Genomic DNA, 20929 nt, shown 5'->3' with positions numbered 1-20929 from the left:
ATTAGAGCACTGGATTTATTCTATGCTTGTGTGTGTGTGTGTGTGTGTGTGTGTGTGTGTGTGTGTGTGTGTGTGTGTGCTTGCATGCACGTCTGTGTAACTTGTAGTTTGTTTTCTGACCTGTTAGGAAAACACAAGCCGCTAAATTACACTGACGTCAATCACAAGAGATGAAAACTTGAACCGGGACTTAACACCGCTTTGCCTGAAAGTGCTCTTCAAAACAGTCGATTAATCCATTGAAGTTTCTGAGCGCTCAAGTTGCAGTAAATGAGATGTCATTAACTGGAGTGAGAAGCCAGAAGAGCCCTAGGTGGATGACATGAAGGAGCAATGAAGGTGGAGAACAGCCGGCGAGCGCGACCCACAGCTACACACACGTCTGGATTCAGAGGGAAGTCGAGCAGTTTGAGGCTGTTGACTTCACACAAGAGCGGTTCTGTCTTACATCCGCAGTCATGGCTGTGCGGAAATGTAGATTTGGGAGCTGTTTAGCCACACACACACACACACACACACACACACACACACACACACACACACACTCTCTTTTGTTTCAGGCTTCAGTGGGAGGCTCACTGTGGAGTAGATGTTAGCCTGGCATCCTTTGCTCCCCTCCATTAGCAGCTAGAGAATTGTTATCAACCAATCATCCGCCTCCCTCACATGCCCACCCATATCCTCGTCTGGCAAAGATGTGTGTGTGTGTGTGTGTGTGTGTGTGTGTGTGTGTGTGTGTGTGTGTGTGTGCTCCCACTCCCCAGAGCTGTAACCATGCAGTCATCTAGTTTTCCGCCCTCCTGTGACTCACTTTTTTTTTTTTTTTTTTTACAACACTACAGTTCTGTCATCCTCCTGCTCAGAGCACATTTTACCCACCCAAGTGTGTGTGTGTGTGTGTGTGTGTGTGTGTGTGTGTTACTTGTATTACTCCTGTTGTGGGGACATGACAGTCACATTATGGGGACTGGACTTCCTTGGTTTCAGGTGGGGTTTAGGTGAGATGGCTGAGGTCAGGGTCAGAGGTTACTGATGTTTAGTTCAAGTCTGCAGGATATTATTGTTAAATCACTGTCCTCTTAAGTGATATAAGCGAGACTGTGTGTGTGTGACTGTTGTATTGCTCGCTCTCATGTGGGCTTCATCGTGGCGTGAGCTTGTTTGTTTGTACGTCTGTGATTTTCATGGAGCTTCAGCGATAAGCAGCAAGGATGTGGGCGTGAAGATAAACACAACTGTGCACATAAGCATCCAATTATGTTTAGCTTTGTAGTTCAATGTCATTAGCTTTTTTTTATTTATTTTTTTTCTCATATCACAGAACGCCCGGGAACATCAAACAAAACAAAGGCCTCATGGAGAAACTGTTTTGTTCTGGTTTTCTGAAATCAAAGCTTCCTGCTTAATTGTCAGTTGCAAAGACATGGGTGTCATGTGACTCCTGCAGTACACACAGTCTGCAGTGATGAAGGTTAGTGAGTCATTAATAAAGAGTGATGGGTTCCTCAGTTCGTAATAAGCCGTCAGCAAACGTTAGTAAGTCACTTATGAATGTTAATAAATCATTAATGAGGCTGTTCTACAATCATCCGTCAGGTCAGCAGCTGGAAATGTTGGTGAGGAGTTAACACATGGATTCTGGTCCAGGTGTCCAGAACAGTGTAATATGAATTCATAAGTTAGCAGCACATGTGCCATTACACATCTACAGCTCACTATAATGTAATAATCAAAACGTACGACACCACTCTGTCTTTTCCTTGTATTTTTTTTATTAATAAATCCCTTTTTGTTTTGTTTATTTTATATTTTTTAGAAAAGAAATACTTACATTTAAAATACACAAATAACTCAAGCAGTTTGCCCAAAACTTCCCATGACTCCTTACAGACTAATACAGCAGAAAATAAAAACACTGACTCATTTAAAAGGCCTCAGTTTGACAGGTTGAAAGGTGTTTGACACTTCCTCCTTAAAAAGATCCAGAAACACACGACAGGTGAATGAATCCAGCACATGTGATCCTCACTATTTAAAATCAGTATTTTACAGTATGTAGCCAAACACCGGACTGTTCACACAGTATCTGTACCATCAACATCAGAAGAAAGAAAGTCATCAGTTTGTGTTTGCACAGTGAAACTGATGAGTCTTGTTGCACAGTAGTTAAACATCTCTCCTTAAAGCAGCGAGTCTGTGAGCAAAGAAAACAAGGAGGAACAAACACTGTACAAACAAACTCTAAAACACAAACCGTCAGAAAGAACAATACTGCAAAAGGTTTGGACCGTCAGTCGCACCATTTTGCATCCCCGTCACATTTCAAAACCACCAGTAAAACCTGCAAACAGCTGACACAATATGGCTTCAACAGATTTCAATCTTCATGGCAAAACTAGCTAAAAGAATTTATTTTGAACAGACTGAATAAAAAGTGTGACATGATAAATACAAAAGATGGTGTGAATCAGAAATGAACTTGTGTGTGTGTTCTGGATTCACAATACAGACTTTTGTCAGAGATACATAATTAGTCACAGTTCACACAGCACCTGTATCACACCTGTATCACACCTGTATCACACCTGTATCACCAGAGTGTAACACGTGTCTTTTTCTACATTTTCAGTGTCAGAACTGGTAAATTACAGCAGTGTAAAATCTCGAGGAGGGAAATAAAATGTCTCCCCCTCCCCCGGCTAAAGTACTGATACAGTACAGGACAGCCAGATATATATTCAAATAAACACCTGTGTGTTTATTAAAAAGAAAATAATTAGAAAAATCCTCGTCATGAAAGCATTTCATCGCACTGAATCATGTGTCACGACTTTATAAAGCTGCAGGAGTTTCCCTTCCCTTTATAACATGTTTGCATTCATCCATTAAGTGAAGTCAGAGAAGGAGTGAGACGTCAGCGTGAATCGTCCTAACTGACCACCGGACCTGTTAGATGCAAACATGAAGCATTATGGGAGCAGATGTGGAGTCACGTCGAGCTGTGAGGTTGGTGTAAGGTGCAGTAACGCATAAACATTACTCCCACATGTTTACATTCAGAGAGCTTCATACCAAAGACACGCACATCAAATATAAATACCACAAAGAACTTAAGACACTGGGCTCCACGTGGGACGTGTTCAAAGTGCAATTCTCACAAGAAATTGAACAATAATCTGAAAAAGGTCAAAATATGAAATATCACTTTCATTTTCTCTTTGAAATCGTGCCGAATAAATCGAACCGCTTGTGTTTATGTTGTTGTCGTCACCTGCAGGAATCAACGTCTCGCACCTCGGTGCGTTCTGTACATCACTTCACACAGCACGACACCGCCTGTTCAAATACCTTTTATCTTCAAGAAAAATCTGAAATCAGGCAAATGAATCCACTTTAACTCACTCAAACATTCACTCAGAATAATGCTGTGCGCTGTTGCTAGAGGAAAATATTTTCCTCATAAACAAAGTGTGTGAGATGTTTCTTTGGGATTTTCTTCTTCTAAATATGGGAAAACTAAACCTTCAGTTTAGCTCAAGCCTGAATGCTGAGCAGGTTTTTATACATCACTTATAATGATGAACATCTACTTCATGTCACTGCGCTGCTACACTGGAAATGTACCCGTAACACCGAAAGTCAAGGTTTTGACTTTTGAGTTTTTCATAATTCTGAGTAACAACTGGTCGGTGAAAACACTGATTTCCATAAAGCATTTTTGTTTGTTGTGGGCAGGTGTGGGCTGTGTGAACCGAGCACCTGGATGGAGCGATATCACCACCGTGACATTTTAAAGACGTGTACAACAGATGCCAAAGACTGATACGGAAAACACGAGACTGAGGAAAGTGTCGCCTCAGATTACGATGTATTTCAGTCAGATTGGCCGTGTAGCTTTGGAGAGCAGCGTCTCTGCTCCTCCCTCCGTCCGACAGTTAAGGTGCTGGAAAATCACTCTCTTAACTTTGGTTATTGATTACCTATATCTCTCCCCTGTAGTGGTGGGATATAGGTTATCTTTAGGCCAAAAGGCAGCTGAGAAGGAGTTTTAATTAGACAAAGGTCAAATAAACCGATATACCTCTCCATGGCAACAAAGCAGAGGGAAGAGGAATTTATATGTAACTAACAAGGTACGAGGCTCAGTTCAAAGTGCCTCAGCACCTACTGGATCCACTCTTACTAAAGAAGCAAGAACAGCTGTAGGACCTGCCTGATAAGTGTCTGCGCAGGAATCAATACTGCAGTGTGTAAATAAAATAAATAAAAGGTCAAAGTGCTTGAAGATTCAATAACCAGCGTGTGAGAAGACACAGAGAGAGCGCTCGAATCAGATACTGAAGCCTCAGCGATCAATTACGTGTGTGTGTGTGTGTGTGTGTGTGTGTGTGTGTGTGTGTGTGTTGTGCAGCTACAGGCAGGAGTCCCAGTGTATCTGCATGTCGTAACTTTCCAGGAAGTCTGTGGAAAAGACACTAGGGGGTGTTTGGGGGCCCAGCGGGGCCAGCGTGGGGGGTTCCTCTTCCCTCGCTCGTCCCATGGTGAGGTCCAACCAATCCATACTGTCCAGCCCTTGCTCGCCCTCAGCGTCCATGCTGAAGGTGTCCATGGGAGACGGGGGATGGTCCAGAATGCTGGGGGTGCACAGCATTTGGCTGTGGAGGTCATCAATCAACGTCAACAGGCCCCCGGGCTCCACCCCCAGGAGGGGCTTCCCGGTGGTGCTTTCGAGGAAGTCCTCCAGGCGTCCGCTCCCAGGGTTGCTGAGGTGCTGCTTCTCCTCTGTGGTGGCGACCAGAGTCTGAAGCTCAGACTGCAGTGGGGGGGCGGACAGCTGGGTGTCACAGCTGGGCTGGACGGGGGGTGAGAGCAACAGCTGGAGCGGGGAGGGAGGAGGGGAAGGGGCGGAGGAGTTTGGGTCGAGACTGTCCAGAGACGGGTCCGGCGCTGGCGTGAAGGAGGTCGACAGTTCTGTGAGGGAAAAACACAGATCACCTGAAAGCCTCAACATGGCGGTGGGGGCTCACTCCTACTGTAATCAATCAGCATGAGAAACCCTGACAGTGTTATTGCATCTTACCTCCTGTCTGCAAAATGATGTCAATAAAATCATCTTCACGCTCTGTATCCTGAGCACACACACACACACACACACACACACACACACACACACACACACACACACAGAGAGAAGAGCAGCTCATTACCCATCAAATTCAGATAACAAACACTGTAACTACATGACATCAGCACTTGATGTGACACGGTATGATGCAATGCTTAATACAAAGGGTACAATAAAAGAAGCTCCTCCCCCAAAGGGAAGTATAAATCAGACATTTTGGATAATGTACATTGGATTCATTTTGCAGCCCGGTGTGTCGAGGTCTGAAGGAAATGGCTTGTTTGTGCACAGACACAATCAGACATGCAGTGCATCATACTTTGTTATCAGGCGACGAGGCAGCCGTCTTAATAGAAGCTGGAGACAGAGGACTAAACAAGATATCCAGACTAGAGCAGACCTCCTGGAGGAAATGACATGAGAGAGACAGAACGAGAAATAAATCATTTTCATTCACTTCCCAAAGCCAGATAAGGGGAAAGTTGGATTTCTTTTTTTTTTTTGTTCTAAAGTTATAATGAAATCCTTCACAGCGTAACTGAATGATACAAGTCACCTTGAGGGATTATCCGTGTCGATTACTTACAGTTTGAGAGGAAGGTGATGAGGTGTTTTTCCCTGAGGGAGCTGAGTCCTGGTCCTGGAAGAAAGGCTGCAGACTGGGCGGCGCAGACAAACTCTGAGCAGCTTCCTGCTGCGGTTGGTCCACAGACACATGAAGGTTCCCGTCCGGCGCCTACATGCAGTTATTAGAGAGAGCGGGGGAAATAAGAAATACTTACAGGGGAACAATATTCAAGCACTCGTTTTAAGACCTGCAACAGTGGTCACCAATGTTTCAATTAATCCATTATTAACTATCTATTAATCATTTATTATTACTGTTTATCCATTATTTCTTAGCTAGTCTCCAATTATCCATTACTTTAAGCTAAGTATCTATCTATTATATTTAACTGTCATCTCTATTACTTTTAGCTCACAACTTATCCAGCTAACTGTCCATTACTTCTACCTACTTTATCCATTTATCAATTACTTTTAGCTACCTATTACAACTGTTTATTGATTACTTTAAGCTAAGTATTTAGCCATTACTTTAGCTATCTGCTTTACCCATTTATCTATTACTTTTAGCTAACAATTTATCCAGCTAACTATTTATCCATTGCTTCTACTTGCTTTATCCATTTACATTACCTTTAGCTAACTATTACAACTGTTTATTAATTACTTTAAGCTAAGTATTTATCAATTATGTTTAACTATCTTATCTCAAATTGATCTATTACATTTAGCTAACTACTTCAACTCTTTATTGATTACTTTAAGCTAAGCTGTCACATTTAACCATCTATTACTTTTAGCTAACAACTTATCCAGCTAAGTATTTACCCATTACTTTAGCTAACAATTTCAACTGTTTATTGATTACTTTAAGCTTTAAAGCTTTAAAACTTTAAGCTAATCTCATTTAAAACCATTCATCTATTACTTTCAGCAAACACCTCACACCTCTTTGCTCACCTGCTAACTAGTTTTCCCACACTCTCAACATGTGGTGTTCGAGTGTCACAGTTGATTCACAATGTTGATATAAGTTTTAATATAAATCTGAAGTTCTATTGTCTTTTTTTGTTTTCTAATTTAATAGAGCAACTCCACAATCTTTCCTGGTATCCCTGAAGCGACTGCAGATACGAGCAGCGCCGGTCGGGGGATCCCTCCCCCTACAGCACATGTACGCTCTCTCCTGACAAGACTTTCTTAAACTGGCTCTAAACTTTAGCCCACTGCGAGCCCGGTGTTTAAAATGCCACAGGAGGGTTAAAGACTGCTGATACCAGCAGTCTGTACAATCATCAGACACGGTCCCACTAAACCTTGACATTCTGCGGGATCTGCCCCGGAGACCAAGAGCACATGCACACCTGCGCTCCCCGAGAGATACTGCGCATCTCAATTAGCCGATGCCGATGGAGCTTTTTGTTCCTTCTCCGTTAAACAGCATAAATCATAGTAATGGCGGATGTCATTAAAGTAATTAGCAAAGCAATAATAATCAGCATCAGGCTAGTGTCAGACACTCTTATCAAGGCCTGCCGTCATTGTCTCAAACAGCATACGTCATTCATTTCCAGCAGTTGTCTTTCACGCTCGTGTTTCCGTCTCTCTCTTTGCCGAGCGTCAGCACATTCTGCTCCGTTATTGCGCTTGTGATGGAAAAAGATGCTCTGAGGCTCGGTTGAGAAGAACGTGTACGATGGAGGATCCGTGCAGTTTGTAACAGAAATGAAATGAATATTTAAGATGTTCCTCGGTGCCTTGGTTTGAGGCTTAACATCTGCTGGTCAGTGGCTATTTGCTGGTGGCAGAAATGCCCCATCTGGAATTTTTAAGGCGTCTGTTCACCTAAATCACACACACACACACACACACACACACACACACACACACACACACACACACACACACACACACACACACACACACACACACACACACACACACACACACACACATCTTCTCACAGCTTGTCATAGCTAGCCAGGCAGATAGTTTTATAGAAATATGTTGAGTCCTGTAGCATGACCATTTTTTAAATCTTTACACAGCAGGTTAATAATGTAAAAGGTAAAAGAGAATCGTACTGTCATATTATACAATGGCATTTCTTCCCAGTATTTCTCTGTCTGCAGCTAGTTTGACCCGGGCCGCCAGTGTCTTGATTTACACCTCACCTTTGTGTTTTGTTGTTTCTGGAATCCCATGAGCACGCTCTGTTTGGACTGATCATCGGCTTTGAGCAGCTGGACGGGTTTATGACCTGGGAGTTTAGCCGGAGTCGACTGTAGTCGCTAGTGGAAGAAAAAACGTCCATCAGAATCATAGAATTAAACTTCCTATCCATAATGCAGGTATGACTGACATTAATGCTGCAGGTTGTGCACCTCTAATGTGGTAATTGTTTCACCTGCACAAATTAAACTCGGCTTTATACAAGAAAAAGAACTGCAGGAAGAGATTTCATGTACCTGAAGGGTGATGTGATTGGTTGCTTTTCCCTCAGGTGCATCAGGACTTTGGTTCTCAGTGATGTGATTGGTCAGTGCAATCAGGAAGTGGTTACCGTTGCTGTCCCTGACCAGGGCCGGGGTGGACTCGGTCTTAAGGAGATCCAGCGGGAAAGAGGGGGCCGAGGCCGACTGCTGGTTGACGCACTCTGAAGACACCTGTACAAAAACCATCAGTCGCTTTTAGAGGAAGAATCTTGATTCGTGCACATTTGATTTATTTCTTATTTAATTTTTACTTTTATAAAATCCTTCACACAAGAGAGCAGTCGATGTTGAGAAGAATACTGTGCTGTAGATTTGGTAGAAGTCATTCGTCACCTGTGGCGGCTGCTGCTGCACCTGTTGTTTCTGTTGTATGAGCACCTGTTGTTGCTTCAGGTGTATCTTGGTCTGGATCTGGATCTGTTGTGGTTGTTTACTCTGCTGCTGCTGCTTCATTTGCTGCTGCAACAGCAACTTTTGTTGCTTCATGAGAATCTGTTGCTTGAGCTGCATCTGCTGCTGCTGTTGTCTGGACTGATGGTGCTGTTGTAGCAGCTGCTTCTGCTGCTGCTGTTTGAGCTGCTGCTTGTGAGATTTCCTCTTCCTCTGCTGAGAGAGTTTCTGCAGGTTCTGCTGACTCTCGGGCGTCGGACGATTGCGGTTCTGCTGCTGGGTGTGAATGTTGTGCTGTTGCTGCAGCAGGAGTTTCTGTATGGCCTGCTGCTGGGCCAGCTGCAGAGCGTTCTGCTGGAGACAGACACGTTGTTCTTGTTTTGTCTGCGGCTTGATGTGCAGCTGAATCTGCTCCCGGGCCTCCTGCGTCTGGGAGTAAGACCGTGGTAATCCACGAGAGTCCAGGGACTCACACACAACCTCCTCCGTCTCCGTGGCCTCCTGTTTGACAGTAACCTTGGTGTCGTCCATGTCACATGATGACGATGAGGTCTGAGGCGAGGAGGGAGGGCGACCAGATGAGAGAGACACGCTGGGCTTATCAGGAGGTTCTTGTTTTACTCTTACCAGAACCACTGGCTCCGACACTCGTCCTCCTCTCTTGCCCAGCTCCAGCTGCATCCTCAGCACCTCCACCAGCCTCTGCTTCTGCCTCAGCATCCTGGTCAACTCCTCGATCTGCTTGTCCTTCTCCTGCAGCATCTTGTCTTTGTCGACAGTCAGTAGCGGAGCCGTGGTCGTGGCGGTGGGGGCAGCTGATGACACGGGGCGGTGTTTCTGCAGGGAGAACTGGCAGGGAGCGGGGGTGGAGCACGGGCGCTCCTCTTTAATATTGGCGGGAAGTCGAGCAGCTGAACGTGGCTGAAGACTCAGCTGGGTGAGAGGTGAACTCATCTGGACGCAAAGAGAGAGAGAAATACAAGCAGGTGATCACATACTTACTAATACTTGTGTATTATTGGTTCATACGCAGTAAAACTTAAAATATACTTGACAGTGCTACTTAAAGATTAATATAATAATTAACATAATCATATTGAAATATACCCTTTTGTTTTTAATATAGACTTGAAATGCAGTAAAACCTTAATTTACATACAAATTACAATTTCTGATCGATCTTTAGATGCATATTAATTGTTGTTAATATGATTTTATTTAATATAATTATGTAATATATAATTATATCATTTGTAGACTAAAAGTTTAGTGGAAAGTAAAAAGTCCACATCTTAATGGTGTCTTGCACAGTACTAGTACACTTACATACATTTACCACATTAAACTAGTAAAAAGAAAAGAGAATAATAAAGATTTGGGTTTGATGTTGTATGTTAAAGGCGTTTGATAGAACATGTAAGATCTGATGTAAGTTCCTCGTAGGATGAGTGAAGACTGTCAACGTGCGTCTGGAGTTTTCTGAGCTCAACTCAACATCTCACATTCCTACCGTTTCTCCCAGAAGGTCGCCGGTGAAGCCGGGATCCGCCGGACTGATGGCGGCCGGCGGGCGGCCAGAGAGGGCGAGGGAGACGGGTGGCGGTGACGCGGCGCCACCGCAGGTCATGAGCTGCTGAGGAGTGGCTACAGGCGGCGTCCCACCGCTGCCTTCATCAGCTGCACATAGATCAGCACAGAGTCACGTGAGAGGCAGGAAACAGGTTTCTGAAGAACTGATTTATCCACAAAAAATGAACTGAATAACTTCTGCAGAGGGAAGCGCCTTGACTGACTGACCTGTCAGAGAGGACGTGCGCCGGCACTGAAACTCAAACTGTTGTGCTGTGTTGTTGTTGCTGCTGCTGCTGCTGCTGGAGGATGCAGCACTTTTGGAGGATCTCCCGGCTCCTTCGGGCCCTGGCCCTGCGGCACCCCCTGCTGTCGGAGAGGCGGTAGTGTCGCCGCCTCCGTTCAGCTCCTGGTAGGTCCTCAGCCTCTCGATGAGGTCGTTCTTGGTGCCGGAGACCGGCAAGCTACGCAGCTTCAACTGGCACTTCAGCTCCACCACCTGACAGGAGACGGAGTGAGAGAGGAATTGAGTTTGAAGGACGAGCGAGCGAGCGGAGGCGAAGAGAGGAGGATAAATATGAGAGGAAAATTGAAAAGGATCAAAGGGAAAAGGAAGGGAGAAAACAAAAAGACAGAGTAATCCATCACTGTCTCTCAGTCTGTCAGCTGGGTCGGCAGGACACTTAGCAATGACAAAGTTTAGCTAACAAAGGATCTTTTACATACATCAACTTCCATCCACCAGTTACTCCATCCACTCAACAGCTAGCAGACATCAGACAGAGCGGTTCCTTCACAGTGATACATGCATACTGATACGCAGCGTCCGACCATCGCCACTGCTGCCTAGTGAGGAGAGGGAGACGTGAGGGACGACGGGGGACAATGATCTGACCTTCAGCTCGTCCAGGTTCGGAGGCAGAGACACCGGTTTGGTCCCAGCGGGAGGAGCGGAGCTTTGATGGCTGTGAACGCTCTGGGCGGAGGCCGAAGCTGAGGGGGCGGCGAGAGGTCGAGGCGGGGAGGAGGCGGTCGTGGAATTGGAGGAGGAAGAAGAAGATGGCTGCTGATTCTTCTGGAGTCTGTCGGGGCAGAAAGGCAGAGGGAGGACATCAGCTCCTGGAGACGAAGGCCGTATTAAACTCCCCCGACCTCACGGAGCGGCGAGCGGCGGCTGCTGCTGCGGGTGTCTCATACTCACTTGGCTGGAGCCGGCAGGATGGCCTGGTAGTTGTAGTGCTGCTGCTGCTGACTGAGGATCTGCAGCTGCAGGAAAAGCTGCTGCTGCTGCAGGATTTTGGCATAAGGGGAATCCAGATGAGGAAGAGGCTCTTTATCTCCCTTCTGGTCGGGGGGGATGTACTGATGGTACTTTAACTTCTTTATCTAGAAAGCGGCACGTTAACGATAAAACAAATCATTATTTCAGAACTACGTCGCTGCTTCCTGTTGTGTTTGGATGCACTGGTTAACTGGAGCGCTCCTCTAGCGTTAGCAGCTGCATTGTGTAAACTCAGGAAATCTACCTTTGGCTTGTTGTCCTTGGGTTTCTTGTGTCTCTGCGCAGAGCGCTCAGACGTCGGTTTAGGCTGCGACTAAAGACAAACAGGAGTAATGCTGAATGTGATGTCACAACAACAAAGACCTTTAAAGCTGCATTAACATTTATTTTCACCAGCTGGGGGCGTCGCAGCGTTCATGAATGAATCTCCATATCTGCTCGACTTTAACTTTATTTATAGAAGCTTTAAATCGGAGCACCAACAGTCACCAGCTTACCTTCATCTGAGAGGTGGCGCCCATCTTCTGGACAGATGGCGTTGCCGTCCCATTGGTCAGCGTCAGCGAGGGGGAGGATCCGGAGAGCGGGGGGAGAGACAAAGCTGGAGGAGGGGCCTGATTGAGAAGATTATGGCACAGTATCATTACAATCTTGCATCCATGTACACAGCATCATGTCGGCCATCTTCTCTGCAGAGGGGTCGTACCTGTGCGGGAGACGGGACGCCGCTCCCTGCCACGGTCTCCGGGGGAGACGGCAGCGGCGCCTGACCCAGAGGCGACTCCCGGCCTCCCGGCTGTTCTGGAGACAGACTGTCATTACTGTCCTCATCACATGATGAGTTATCACCTGAAGCCTTAGGAAACCGTGTCTCTGTGAGGGGGCGGGGGAGGGGGGGGGGGGGGGGAGAGGGGGAGTCAATATTTAGACAAACAAAAACATAAACATGTGTCTGCCACGCTGAGACGATCAGCAGCGTCTCCTCTTCACGTGCAGCTGCACATCGCTGCATGTGTGTCAGTGCTTCTCCGACTGTGTGAAATACTACAAACAAACGCAGCGAGCGTCTCTCTCCTCGCTCTGCTCCAGAACTGTCAACCGCTGCAGAGCGGCCCACAGACCCGTCCTGCCTGCGCACGTCACGCCCCGGGAGACGCCGCCACGCCGCTTTTATACAATAAAGATGATACCTTTGGTTCGGTGAGGATGAGCCGCGCTGTGTCTCACTGATAGCTGGAATATTTTCTAAATTCTCTGCCAGCACAGGCAAATAAATCCAGCCTCGTCATCCACGCTGTGACAGACGGCGTCTCTCGGAGGAATGACGTGACACTGAGAAATCTGGAGCATCATGTGTGTAATTTATGCTGTAAATGTATATACATATATATATATATATATACACACACATCAGGAAAAGTATGCAAAGAATCAAAGCAGGGGTCCTGCTGCTAATTTTCCCAGAGGGATATCATATAATCATTTCATTATTATGCAGACTTATGAGTCTTTACAGGGATTTAAGGAATAGAGGAACCTGCACGGATCCCTGGACGAGCACAGAGACTCTTCTTCTGGAGGTGTGTTATTTAATTACAGGAGCTGCTCTGAGCTGCAGCCGTTCATTTACCATCAGCGGGCGGCGATGAAGAGACAACATGGGGCTGATTTAATACCCTCGGATCCAATAATGTGATGACTCCCCCACCGCTGCGCCGCGCCGGTGTGTGTGTGTGTGTGTGTGTGTGTGTGTGTGTGTGTGTGTCTTCGCATGTCAACACTGTGTAACTCTCGGCGACGCTGATGCAGTTGTGTTTATTGTGACGCGGTGACAGAGATAATCCACTGACGCCGTATCTTATTGGATCTCAGGGATCTTCCCGCCGCACATCAGTCGAGCAGCTGGACCCAGCGTCTCTGATGTCACCCTCTGACGTCCGACAGCGCGGCCTCTGGACCACAGGTGTACAATAAAAGTGCGACACTCCTGCTCCTTCGTTTCTTTTATTGTTGATGTTGTAATGGAACCGGATGAAACCGGGATCATTATGTCAAATCACAACAGAGAGAAATCACATTCACTCATTTAGAGTCCCACCTCTTCAATTAGCGTGTAGCTCTCCTAATAAAAGATAATGAGTTTTTATTAACAGACGCTCTGGCTATTTAAAACTGACAGCAAAGAGAGGAAGAGATATCTTTACTTCCTCGCTCTGCGTCCGTCAGGCGGGGATGAGAAGGCGTGCACGATTTATTAAATCCCGCTTTAACCTTTCTAAACCCACAGCGGCGACGCTCAGGTGTGTGAACACTGATGTTTGTGCACAGCTGCGGCTCCTGAGCGCCGGCGGCAGGATGTTCAGGAGAGCTGGAGGAGGGGGCCGGGAGGGACACCCTGTCACAGCGTGGGTGTGTTGTGATATATTACACATTTGGGTTTATATTACGTCTCCCTCCTTCTACACACAGGGGGAGTTTTGTTTAAAGCTGCATCCACAAGTTCTTGGCCACTAGGGGGCAGGAAGGCAACAACAAACAGATTTTAATTGGCCACTGTGAAATAAAGTTTAATAAAGTTGATGAGTTCATGCTTTTAAGTCTCATTTGTTCATTATGATAAAAAATGAGACTTTAAAAGAGACAAACAATAATAAATGAACAGCTGTGGACTGAAGGAGCATGAATACAGCCTGTCTGTGCTCTTCCAGCTGTTCTGTGCTCTTCCAGCTGTTCTGCACGCCGCTCCTGTTATTGGTGCTGGAGGTGAAGAGGCCCGTGATTGGCTTTTTGTAATCGATCATAAACAACTCAGCGCTCGTCGTTGAGCTTATAATCGGCTACAAGTCACAGCGAGAGGAGTTTACTGAAGTTCGGCTGAAAGTGGCAACAAACCAGGAAACGATTCGCTCGTAGAAACTTGAACGGATTTACATTTTTCATCCAGACACACCATCCTGTGAATTCGAGCCCGTATTTCTTTTTCAAACTTGGTTGTAACTTGCTTCTGTGTGTAACACAACAAACATGCACTCACCTATGATGGCCTGTTTAATACTGGAGTGCACAGGCAGGATGTTTTTGTGGATCAGCTCCATGGGTCCCGGCCGGTGGGAGATCTTGTCGTTCAGATCATCGGCGATGCGAGCTCTCTTCAGCTGCAGCTGCTTGGCCTGCAGGGACGGCTCAGCTGACGTCTCTGGAAGAACGCACGCCACAAAAGATTGGAAACCTTTTACCACTGTGTTAAAATAAAAAAGCAAGAGGCGCCGTGTAGCACTGACCCTCCAGGATGTGCATCCGGATCAGCTCAGATCGCTCCGGGCGACTCCTGATCTTCCTCTTCAGATAGTCCTCAGTCTGGAGAAAGAGAGGGAACAATGATTAAAACCACATCCTCATTTTCCATAATTCATTTTCTCACTAACATTTCTTCTGACCAGGAGCTTCTTTTAACTTCATGCCTTGTTTTCCTCCTTCGCAGACGTCGTCACCTGCATCACGATCATCTTCCCCCCAGTTTACCCACCAGTATCCAGTAACCATCATTTACCCATTACTGTCAGTGTTAATCACTGATCTTACTGAAACATTTATCTGTTACCTGTTTATCCATTAACAGCTGATCGATTCAACTGTTTAACTCGACCGTGACATTTAGATTTCTCCTTTAACCATCAGGTTTTAGTGAAATATTTGATCTGTTTATCCATTAGTGATTTATTTCAATAATCTAAATGATCCATGACTTAAAGCGATCTATTTGAATCATTTATCCATTACTTTGAGCTTATATATATTTATACAAATTATAAGTAGATTTTCTTCAGATGTCGTTGAGTTACTCCACATTTTTTCCACACATCATCCGTGACCCCTGGAGTAAAAAGAGCTTTGGTGGATACTTTAATATTTTGCACTAGTTATTAACTTTCTTTATTTCTCTCTTCCTGCTTCTCTCCTTTGTCACGTGATCATGCAGGAGTCTCTTTGTTCGAGGAGCGCCGCACTCACCCGGGCTCGTTCCAGGCTCCGTCTCTGCTCGTGGAAGGTGGCTGAACTTTTCAGTGCTTGAGGAATAAAGAGAGAAGAAGTGGAGAGAGAGAGAGAGAGAGAGAGAGAGAGAGAGAGAGAGAGAGAGATGGGGCATTAACATAGCAGCGTGTACATTCCCTCCTCTGAGGGAGAATGGAGCAGAACGGCTGTGAGCGTCTCTCTGCTCCCTCAGTCGGGTTTCAGCTCAGTGTGAATGGGTTTACTGATGGCGAGGATTATTGCTCTTACATTGCCAAAGCTTTTTTTCCTTTCTCACATGTGAGTGGCGTGTCAGTGAACTCGCTCTCAGGCTCATGAGCCACAGGCTCTGTGAAAGGCCGAGACTCACAAGGTCGAGGGAGAAACCTAACGAGACGCAGTCCGGTCCGACGAGCCTCTCTGCGGCAGGAGACTTTACGGACTCTGTTCAGCTTTCGCAAATGACTCAAGCAAGACTTCCTGTGGGCTTATGATTATGCAAAAACCCAAGGATTAGTGGTACTGGAAACCTAAAAGCCTAAAGGGCTGCGATGACACCAACATGCTGAGTTAAATTCAGCATATCGGCGCAGGCTTTACGGTTCAGCATTATGGCTGAAAACAAAAGAGAATCTCTAACTGTTAAATCATGTTATATCACATGTACGAAGACGTGTTCAGGCAGGTTATTGAGAAGAATCTAAATATAACTTTAATGAATGAATGACACTTCTAAAATCTGCTTTCTCTAAAAACGATTAAAGATCTTATCTGCTCGCAGAGATTTCTCAGATACAGCGGCAGTTAAAGCAGCGGAAAGTCACGGAAAATTAGATAAAATATCTGTTTAAACATCTTGACCACGTTTCGCAGGCGGATTAAAGAGCGAACCGGAGCCTCCGATTCTCCAGCGAGACATTTCAAGCTGCTGCTTTTCACGCCTCTGACAGTTCGGACCAATCTTCATCACGAACTGAGATACTCAGAATATTTACAATACAGAAACTTAAAACAACGTAAAGTGTCAGAAACTCAACAGTCATCCACAGTATAAACACCAAACCAGAGGACGACACGTTACTGAGCTCGTCGTTATTTAGTCTGTTGATTATTTGTGACGTTCTGCTGGAAAGTAAATCGTCTTTCTTTTACTGATGGAAAAGAAAAACTCAAAATAAAATGAACTTGCTGCAACAGGGAATTTAACAGAAGAGTTATCTGGTTAGTTTGTGCAGAAACTGACCGTCGACCCTGGTGCGACGCTGGTGCGACGCTGGGGAGATATCAAGGCGTGACAACACAGAGACGAGTCCACAGCCACGTCAGCTGGCCTGTGTGTGATGTGTGGGCCTTTGTACTTCCACTGCAGGACATTATCATCATCATGTTGAACGTACAGACGGGACGTCGGCCGAGCAGCGGGACGAACGTCACCCCAAACTGAGTGCACGCTTTAATCCCCGGACACCAGACAGGAAGTAAACACCCTCAAATTACAGGAGAGAGTCAGCACCTTTAATTCCACAGTCACAGTTTCATTTCAGATCTGACCGTGACGCTGCCTTAACACTTTCTGACTGCACTGTACACACACACACACACACACACACACACACACATGCACACACACTTCCTGCACATACACACCAGCGGTGTGACTGGATTAGCAACCCCGGGGCGAGACCGCTGGTACCTGCTCAAGCCTCAGTTCACGTCGCTGAGCACTGTCACGCTGCTGGGACACACTCACTCCTGCGAACCCCCGGGGGACGTCAACCCTCCTAAACCTCTCACCCATCCACAGGGGGGTCGTGGGGTCTCCCTGAGGGCGTATGAACCTGCCTGTCAATCAGCTACATGGGGAATAAGCAGTGGGATGGAGGGAAGGAAGGAAGGAGGGATGGATGGATGGATGGATGAGCACAGAGTAAGGTTTTGGGAAGCAGCAGCAGAAAAGAAATGGAGAGGAAGAAGATGGAGAACCAGAAAAGGAGGGAAGACGAGGAGTGGAGATAAACGGAGAGAGGCAGCTGGAAGAGAAATGGAACAACAGACCGAAGGGCAAAATAAAAGGGGAGGAAATGGAGAGTGGTGGGACGAGGTCAGAGAGAAAAGACCTCGTTATGTGCACGAGCGGCTCCATCACGGCTTCTTCACCCTGCTGGAGCTAAGCAGCAACTCTGACAACAGCATCGCTTCTCTCTCCTCCACCTCCACCAGGAAACAGGAAACCTGGTTCTTATCCACGTGCAGAACTCACTAACTCACTAACTCACTAACTTACTAACTCACTAACTCACTAACTCACTAACTTACAACTCACTAACTTACAACTCACTAACTCACAACTAAAGCAGAGCAGAGAAACTGTCTCTCCAGCCGTCAGAGTCACTGGGGCAGATTTACCTCAACGCTCTGAGGTCGACGGGTGTTTCCATTAATATCTGAGTGATGACATGAAGTAGAAACATGGTTTATATGTTGTGAGAATCAGTCGACTCTCCACCTTCCCTCTCATGTTACTGTGAGACTGTACGCGACTCACAGCCTCTAAAATCTGGTTAAAGCAGAGACGAGACGACACTACGACTCTTCTTTTATCTATTTTACTCATATATTGGAGTATTTTTATGAACCTATAGACTTTGATAAACACATTTAAAGCACCAAAACAATTCATCCACATCAGTGAAGGTTTGTTTTCACTAGAAATTTGAAGAATTTCAAAAACTAGGCTTCAAGTTTTCAGCATTTCCACATTATTTCTCTGCACAGTTCTGAAAACTGATATAAAACACCTGGATTAATGACCTCATTAATGACCTCAGAGGTCATTAATCCACCTGTAGTGAAGTTTAGCCTCATGAATCAGCAGTGACTTTGCCATTTTCACAGTCTAAACTTATGAGCATTAAACAAGTATTAAAGCTTCTCACTCTGTGTTTACTTCAAAAACACAGAAATAACTTTCTGCTCTTTTCTTTTGCTTTTACTGACAAGTGTTTGGAAATAACTGAAACCCACGTGTAGATGAGCATAAAGTGAGAAACCTCAAGTATTTCTTTATGCATTTGTGTGATATATATCATATATATCATAGTGTGATACCAGTGGAAGGTGTCACACAGCGCTTAGTTTAGCACTGTGTCGAAATAAACACTCTCTACCGCACACCGCTAAACACGCAGCTGCAGACACACAGAGATCAGGTGACAGGCCAAGATTAAAGATTACGATCAGCAGATTCTCGTAAAAAAATCAAATAAAAAATAAAGGCAGGTGAAGGAAATGAACAAATGCTACTCAAACATTGCAAACAGAACAAGAGCTGTCACTGGGATTATCATAAGGCCCAGAAAGGCCTCTGTTAGCACGCTACGAGCTAACAGCAGAGAAAAATAAAACCTTTTCATGAATCTGGAAGAAAGGAGGACGGAGAATGGAGAGGGGAAATAAAAAATTAAAAAATCAATGACAGGCAGATGAATGGAGAGAGCGAGCGAGAGAGAGCGAGAGAGAGAGAGAGCGAGAGAGAGAGACAAAGCTTATGTGGCTGTTTGTGAGACGATGGGGGGGAGGGGGAGGGGGAGGGGGAGAGGGAGGGGGGCACTTCCTCTGAGGTCTGATGTTTTATGAAAGAAGAGGATGTGGTGTAGTGAGAAGTATTCTGATGAGTAAACGGGAGATAGAAAACACACACTGAAGTGGATGAAAAGGTGAAAAGACGGCAAGAGGAACGGACCGAAGGGAAGAGGTCAAAGGTCAGGAGATAAAGTGCAGAGTGCAGAGAGTGAAATGAGAGAGAGAGAGAGGGAAGGATGAAGCGAGGACGGAGAGGCTGTAGCACACGGGAGACAAGAAAGAAGAAGAAGAAGGAGTGGAGGAGGGAAGACTTAAGGATGAGGAGGTGGGAGTCGGAGAGATGTTGTGATGTCACTCGTCCCCCTGCCTTGCGTCCCCGTCAGGGACCGAATGGACAATTAGGATAAAGGTCACGTGGCGGGCGAAGGCAGCTGAAATGTCAGTGACTGATGGTCCGGCCTCACTCTGACCTTCACAGAACTAAAGTCCTATTTTAAAGTCAACAGGGGGATTTAAGCATCAAAGTCTGTTTCACGGCTCCCGAAAAAAAGTTGCGTAAAGCCTGTGACTGCTCCACGGGGAGCGGGGCGAGATCTGACAAACTGCCTCAGATGATGTCACTAGAGGCGGCGTCGGTTGAGGAAAATAATTAATCTGGGGCGGAGGAGTTAGAAAGACGTGGGCTCTGCGTTAACCCGCCCCTCATCTCCGCTTCAGGCTACTAGCATAACACGAAGAAATGTCCGACCCAAAGCTCAGCCAGTCAAGTTGGATTGTGGGTAATGTAGGCACCAGGATGCACCAGCGTTTCTAACCCATGACCTCAACTTGTGGCACGTTCAAAGGGAACGATCGGCACCTGCGCGTTCAGTGAAGGCTCAGTCCTACCAACAGCGGCGCCGGTTTGAATCCGACTTTCCTGCCTGTCTCTCTCTATCACTGGTTTTCAAAATAAAAGGCAAAAACCGCCCACAAAATCGGATGTTTCAGGAAAATGTGTCGTGGTTACAACTCGGATATTCACGTACACACTATTTACAGATGTGACATGACAACAACCGTCACACCACCAGGTCCAGCAGCTTGAAGTTCGGCCTCCAGCTGATGAGAGCGACTACGCAGCCGACCTTCTCCATCACGTGACCCTCATCACGCCTCAGGCCTCCGCTGAAACCAAACGTTTCCATCAGCCAGTTCCTTCACAGAGCTCCGGCAGAAGTCAAGACACGAAAGCCGTGATGACACTTCCTCTGGTCACGCTCGGCCTCATCGCCGCTGCACCGTCTCTCTCTCTCTCTCTCTCACACCAGCACGTATACGCTCCCTACACGGATAATAAGAAACTCAGCTGTACAGTTTGTCCCCCTCACTGTTAACGATGGTAAAATTTTACTTTTCCTTTTAGCGTCGCCCTCCCGCCGTGCTGCCCCAGCAGATAAGACCTGGGTGTTGTATTGTAACGGCTATAAAAAGAAAAACAGTGTGTGTGTGTGTGTATTTGTGATGCTGAACAGAATACAACCCTGCAAACAGCGAGGTGGACTGATAAAACAGTTCCCATAAACAGTTTTTCAGGCAGCTTATTAAAGCCTTCACCACAACTAGCAGATAAGACGCACAGCACACCGCACTTCCTGTGTGACAATGTATAAAAAATTGAAATTGAATAAGCTGTGAGACTATTGTGAGACCAACTATGAACTTGAGTATTTGTGGAAATAAACTGTGCTGAAGTTCATTCAGCAACAGGGGATTAGTATTGATTCTGTCCAGTTATTCGCAGCTGTTCTCTCATAATAAAAAAGATGTTCCTGCTGTTCCTAAAGTGACTTGCTGTCTAATAAAATCTGACGTTCTGCTGAACTGAATGGATGCAACAGAAGAGAAGTCACGTCGGGGCAAACCTGA

The 20929-nt window shown here is 46.0% G+C and overlaps 1 protein-coding gene across 3 annotated transcripts in view; it reads right to left on the bottom strand.

The window, feature by feature from the left end:
- Positions 1-1750: 1750 nt before the first annotated feature.
- Positions 1751-20929, bottom strand: part of LOC130184692 (myocardin-related transcription factor A-like) — a 37123-nt gene continuing 17944 nt past the window's right edge. For 2 of the 3 annotated variants that reach the window (XM_056400731.1, XM_056400730.1), the window contains 17 exons: positions 15440-15495; positions 14710-14785; positions 14463-14624; positions 12135-12301; positions 11926-12042; positions 11673-11741; positions 11348-11532; positions 11042-11228; positions 10375-10645; positions 10088-10254; positions 8521-9531; positions 8161-8358; positions 7867-7983; positions 5712-5861; positions 5445-5528; positions 5081-5129; positions 1751-4971 (listed from right to left, as the gene is read on the bottom strand). In XM_056400731.1, the coding sequence (XP_056256706.1) occupies positions 4412-4971; positions 5081-5129; positions 5445-5528; positions 5712-5861; positions 7867-7983; positions 8161-8358; positions 8521-9531; positions 10088-10254; positions 10375-10645; positions 11042-11228; positions 11348-11532; positions 11673-11741; positions 11926-12042; positions 12135-12301; positions 14463-14624; positions 14710-14785; positions 15440-15495 (3626 nt within the window). In that variant the 3' untranslated portion in view covers positions 1751-4411. The remainder of the gene's footprint in view (positions 4972-5080; positions 5130-5444; positions 5529-5711; positions 5862-7866; positions 7984-8160; positions 8359-8520; positions 9532-10087; positions 10255-10374; positions 10646-11041; positions 11229-11347; positions 11533-11672; positions 11742-11925; positions 12043-12134; positions 12302-14462; positions 14625-14709; positions 14786-15439; positions 15496-20929) is intronic. The other variant, XM_056400732.1, reaches the window with a different exon arrangement.

Source organism: Seriola aureovittata, chromosome 17 (assembly GCF_021018895.1).
Source record: "Seriola aureovittata isolate HTS-2021-v1 ecotype China chromosome 17, ASM2101889v1, whole genome shotgun sequence".
Lineage (NCBI taxonomy): Eukaryota > Metazoa > Chordata > Actinopteri > Carangiformes > Carangidae > Seriola > Seriola aureovittata.
This window is presented reverse-complemented; position numbering and strand designations above follow the sequence as displayed.